The 6,000-nt window shown below is 37.1% G+C and overlaps 1 protein-coding gene across 1 annotated transcript in view; it reads right to left on the bottom strand.

Moving 5' to 3' along the window:
• The window catches only part of MYCBP2 (MYC binding protein 2, E3 ubiquitin protein ligase), a gene marked incomplete at both ends in the record, with an annotated part of 119,567 nt that overhangs the window by 90,388 nt on the left and 23,179 nt on the right, over positions 1-6,000 (bottom strand). The window contains 4 exons of the mRNA XM_010142402.1: positions 4-49; positions 1,594-1,670; positions 2,528-2,666; positions 3,865-3,938. Of these exons, the coding sequence (XP_010140704.1) occupies positions 4-49; positions 1,594-1,670; positions 2,528-2,666; positions 3,865-3,938 (336 nt within the window). The remainder of the gene's footprint in view (positions 1-3; positions 50-1,593; positions 1,671-2,527; positions 2,667-3,864; positions 3,939-6,000) is intronic.

Genomic DNA, 6,000 nt, shown 5'->3' with positions numbered 1-6,000 from the left:
GACCACCTTGTTTGATTCCAAGGCTCTGATATTTGCCAGTATAATAAATCTGGGAGGAAACAGTTTATCATTTTCAGTTATGACACAGCACTTTAAACCTACACCATTTTTAAAGTTGTATTGATTTTAAATCCTGTTATTTCAAACCACACAGAACTTTTGCTGACATTGTTCACACCATTTCAAAATCTCTATCCTAAACCCATGAATTCTGACTTAATGGGGGAAACATTCTGATTAGATTCTTCTTGTTTTGAAAGGAGATTTCTACTATGCCACAGAGTTAGTTTTTATATATAATTGTTTGGCTAGATGAGTTGAACACACAAAGAACTGTTCCAAAGAAACTACTGAGAACAAACCAAGCATTTAAAACACTTAAGAGAAATGTCTGGTCTGTGCAAAACCAAGATGGTATTACAACAAAAATAATTAAAAATATGAAATTACTACAAATCTGAACATTGTTTCAGCACATTGTAAAAAACTTACTTTTAGTAGATGCACAGCAGCCACTGAATAAAAACCCAGTAACATAGAAAACAATTTTCACAGGAACAAACAAAAAAAACTAGTGATATGGACTAAAAAGTTTCCTCTAGAACCACGCCAGTCAACAGTACTATAAAATGGGTACATTAAACCTACATGGACACCTAAAGCCACCTTTCATTCTCTTATGAAGTATACTTCATACCTAAACACACAACTGCAGAGATCAAAACTAGGAAATTCGTTAATTTTCTGTTGAAGAGGCATTTGATAGTCTGAAGATCAAATTAATCTCATCTCCTCTAAAGTCAAAAGAGTTCTACTTGATCAAATTACATTTCATACTATTAAATTTTATTAGGTAAAAATAGTCAGGTTTACTTATGAACATTTTCACCAATGTCACTGTTTCAATAAAGCAAGGCAGTCATTCCAATAAACCAATAGAATTTGAACACAGGAAAACAAAGAACTATGCTTATACAAGTAAAATAACATTAATAATGTAAAATAAGTAAATAATGTAAAAAGTCAGTGACAGTAAACTAAATTATTTCTAAATTTCAAGGAATATGCAAATGCCTCTGAAAAATAGTCTCCACTGAACAGAACCAACATATCAAATCATTAAGAATAGGTTTAAAGAAATCAATTGAAAACTTCGCATAGGGCAAGTCAATAATTCTCTGAGGGACTGAAAAAAATCAGGCTGAGATTTAAATAAATTACTACGGTCACACTATTAGGGAAGGTTACAAGGTAAAAAAATTTGCAAATGTGCAAATACATCAGTTGTAGACAAAAGGTATTTTTGTGTCCCAAATCTAAAACAAAGCCCCACACTGTCTGTATGACTGACTGTAGAAATTCCTATAAGTTCTAGCCAATCGATGGTGCCAATACCATTTTTATGTTTTCAAATAATCATTTGCCTTTTTCCCTTTAAAGTGGGTTCTGAGAATGTATTTAAATACAGTCATATAAATTCATTCTAACAAACTAAAAAGTCAAAAAAGAATTGTGGAAAATAATAATTAAATTAAAAAACACGCAGAAATACGTTGATGAGATTTGCTATTTGCTACAGAACATTTTCAGTACCTTTCCACTAGCAGTTTTCATTAGTGCAAACTCTCTTCCAGCACCAAGGACAGCTGATTCCTCATCAAACCCTGTACCTGTATGAGTAAGATTGCATTAACCGGACAGTTTAACGAGGCAGTTTCACAGACCAGTTTATGGACTTAACTCTGCCAAGGAGACTTTGTCATAACAAAGGTTCTACAAAAAGTTACAAGTGAAATCAAGTTTTGCTGCCACAAGAAAGCTTACTGGGCTAGACCTTCAGAGTTGTTCAAAGAGGAAAAAAAGCACTAGGATAGAACAACTGCACTTGGTCAGACAAAAGGTGCATGTAGTCAAATATGCCTTTGTTCTGTCAAAAGCAGACACCTAAACAGAGGAAAAAAAATAAAACAAAGCAAGCGATATTTCTGTAGAATATCTTCATAGACACCAACAATTTTGCATCTCAAATTCTGATGCAAAGTTGTTCTCTGTGTATCTTTCAAGGCATTTCTTTTCCATTAATCCAGCCAGCAGTCCTTTTAACTTTTGTTAACTTTGATCCACAGCAAAGAGTTCTATAGCTTAACTACTAAAGATGTCCCTGCACTGCAGGGGGGTTGGACTAGATGACATTCACATGTCCCTTCCAACCCAAAGCATGCTATGATACTGCTATGGAAGCACTACTATGAAGTCCAAGCTTCAAACAATTATATATTACACAACTAAAGGAAAATGTGAAAAACCATGAATAGTGCTATAGACAGAAAAGTGGTTCAAAATGATTGTATGGATTACTATGAGTCAATAGCACTTGCAGTTTCAAAACCCTTGTACTTCTCCACATGTTTCTAATGGAGCTACACTTCCCTGCATATAATAAAGGCAAACAAAAGGGAAAGTGATGCTTCAGTTTTATTAATTGAATTTCTAAGCTTGTTATTAACATTCAAAGAAGAGGACTTACTGATAATGTGCAAGTCTTTCTCCAGATCAAACAATGAGATGCCACAGGCATGTAAGCATTTTCTTGCAAGCTTAAGCTGCAGTTCTTGTTGCAGTACTGGCTCAGTACTCGTTGCAAATATTCGCACTACAAAGCCATCCTACAATAAATTAAAAAAAAAAAAATCTACGTTATACTGTATAATAAACACATCAGTTTACTTTTAATGGTGTAAGTGCAGCAGTATAATACTATTTCAGAGCAAATTATCAGAGGACACATTGATAAACTAACATTTATTATAGAGGAGAAAAGAAGAAAGTGCCGAACAGGATGAGCTGAAGATAAGCATCTGACAGAACTTAAACACATACTGAATTCTGTGAAAACACTATGAAAATAGTGAATTGATACAGAAATAATTAACTATGAATCTCACTGAAGAAAACTTGCTTTTATATCTATTTACATCTTTTAAGCTCCCAACTTCTCCTAATTCAGAACCCCAAATTCTGCATACAGTTTAAGAGTGACTACTTTAAACAGTAGTTAAAACAGGTATCTGTTTACAAGGGCAGATGAAGTACCTTCACCTGGCCATGTTAAAAAAAAGTTGTTCCATTAGCAGAGAAATGGATTATTCCTCGTATTCTTATAGTTGCATATCTGGGGTATCTTGCCAATCCTGTCTCACTCCACCCCTGCCCCATTGCTGTTTTACAGCCTTCTCACTGTCAAAACCCAGTGACCCGTCCAGAACTAAGAATGTCATACCTGTGTGCTAAACAAAGAAATAGAACAACTAGAACTGTTTTGCCCCTAGGAGAAGCAACTACTTGGGTTTCCACAGCTTTGGCACAATAGCTAGTTTTCCTACAGAAATCTATTGGAATGTAGTATCTTTCATATCTCTTCAATTAAACATGGCTGAAATTCCCCAACAAGCACCAAAGCAATTACAGGAAATTAAATTGGAAAATAAATTATAATTAATCCCTAAGAAGCTTATCCCAGAAAGACCCTGTAGAATAACGTGTAAAAAAGCCATTAATCCATGTATCAGATCTTTTATCCTCAGGAAGAGTAACAAAGTCTTCCTTAAAACTTATCTGAAAAAATAATTAAAAAAAACCTGAAAAATCCATCCCAAATCAAAATTCTGTTCATAAATACCAAAATACTGCTCCTTCATGCACAAATATGGCAGTTTGTCACTGTGTCTAGTTACATTATTTTCTTCTTTAGTTGTGTTAGCAAAGGAAAAAGCAAACAGTAAGCAAAAAGAAAGCTGTAAGTATTGTAAAATAAAACAATTCAGTTGAGAGAAAAATAATCTACCCATCACATGTAGCACTTACATCTCTAGAAGCTGCTATTTGGTTAATATATTCTCCATCAGTGAAAAGGATATTCTGCCCTTCAGTATGACAATCTGTGAGAGGAAGATAAAGTGCACTGCATCAGTTTATATTAACATGCATACATACACTGTTCTCTGCTTCTGTCTAATTCATACTCACTACAATCATATTATGAGAGTTCTAGTTTGTCTAAGAAGAGATCATACTATTCTGATAACACGTTATTGTATGCTAGATCTCCTCTCTCATATAATACTCCTTTATGGCCCTTCAAGATATATTAAAGCACTTTCCATTGCATAAAAAGTAACGGGTTACCCCAGTATTGAATTGCAAAACGATTTAGTATGCACCTGTGACGTATATTCTGAACTGTTATAACACAAGTAAATTCTAATTTTCTGGGAGTGTTAATCTTTTTCCTTCCTCAAAGTCTTTTTTTTAAAATAAGGGCCATTATCTTTAAAGAACAGTTTCCTCAGTCCAGCATATAAAACCCACAGAAATAAATGAAACAAAATTTTCATTATTTATCTCATTTTTTCCATTGGTTTTAAGTTTTGCCAAACTATTACCTGAAAATCTATGTCTTCTGGATAGCATATACTTGAATGCATTACACATTTATAGAAAACAGGTCAGCTATTTCCAAGAAAAAAGGTAGTAAGAAAATACTGCTCCTTTTAGAGGAAAAAAGAAAAAGACCACTTTCTCTACAAGTTTAAAAGTATATCCCTACACCATCTCGTCTTCCCTTCCTGCTCTGCTGAGGGAGCTACTAACAAAGCAATTGGTATTTTATGTCTTGTAAGGTGCTTGTTTCATTGATTACACAAAGGAAAGAGCCTGAACAAAGGTCCAGTACCAATCATTTTATTTAACAAATTTAATGCTAAATGAAGCACGCATAATATCCTTCTGGCATAACCAGCAACTTTGCTATTTTTTGTTAGCTAGCTGGAGTGTTTTATCAAAAGTAATACAGATTAAAAAAATCCCACAGTATTCACAAACCCTTAAACTCCTTTACTTTTACCTGCTATACTGCCCAGTCCAATACACTATCTAACCAGGAACACAGTATGCATTAGGTGGCCTCCTCTAATTCTCACACCTTGAAGTAACAGACCTAAAGCAGGCCACCTCCCACTTCAAGGACACACAGGTATGAATCACAAAGAGGGTAATCAGAAAGCAGGATGGAGAATCGAAAACACACCAAACTTTTAACTATTGCTCTCTGTAAGGGCTTAGCAACTTCTGTATCAGAAAGAAGTTTGCTTTAAACTAACAATTGTATTCCCTGCCACGTGACGTCAGCTGCATCTCCATTTTTCATTGGTTAAAAGTTTTCGTGGGTCTGTTTGATTTTCACGCTGTTTCTGCTTTAAAAGCCGCACCGCGCCTGCGGTAGGTGCAGTTTTTACGCACAGCCGAGCCGCCGCAGCGACCAGCGGAGCCTGTCTGCCTGCTGCCTGCACCCTGCCGTTTCTCAGCAAAGGAACTGCACGCCCGCCGCTGCTCGCCGCTTGTTCAGACCCGATCCGGCTTTTCGGCTAAAACTGCCGCTGCTTTGCTGCTCCCGCACATGCTGCCGCCACGCCGAGCACCAACAACGCCTCCCACCAGAGCCTTCTGCCCGCCAAGCTGCGCACCATGCAGCCCCCAGAGCCATCGCCTGCTCACTGCCTGCCCCCCTGCTGCGTTTCGCTGCTGCTGCTTTTCACCTCCGCAGCTGCTTTTCCTTGCTTTCACCTCCCTGCAGCCTTGGTAAGCCGCTGTCGCTGCGGAAACTGCACGCCCCGGAGCTAAATTCCTTTGCTGCTTGGGAACTGTCTCCTGCCCGCGGCTTTTGCCACCAATGCTTCTGCTTCAATCCACGATAGACTGGTAAAAATCATGTTGGTTTGGTTTTCCCCACATGGCGCCACGGCGTTTTGACTGCCACGGCATTTCTTTGTAACTGCTGCCACATGGCCGTCGCCATCTTTACCCCGCCACGGTTTTCACCCTCGCTTTCCCAAAACAATCAATACCCCACTGGTTTTCTCTTGTATTTGATATATTTCGGTTTGTTGTGTTATTAAAGTTTGTTTCAATTTTCCAAAAAGCATTTTAGAGGTCTCACAAATT

The sequence above is a fragment of the Buceros rhinoceros genome, unplaced genomic scaffold, assembly GCF_000710305.1.
Source record: "Buceros rhinoceros silvestris isolate BGI_N320 unplaced genomic scaffold, ASM71030v1 scaffold15128, whole genome shotgun sequence".
NCBI lineage: Eukaryota > Metazoa > Chordata > Aves > Bucerotiformes > Bucerotidae > Buceros > Buceros rhinoceros.
This window is presented reverse-complemented; position numbering and strand designations above follow the sequence as displayed.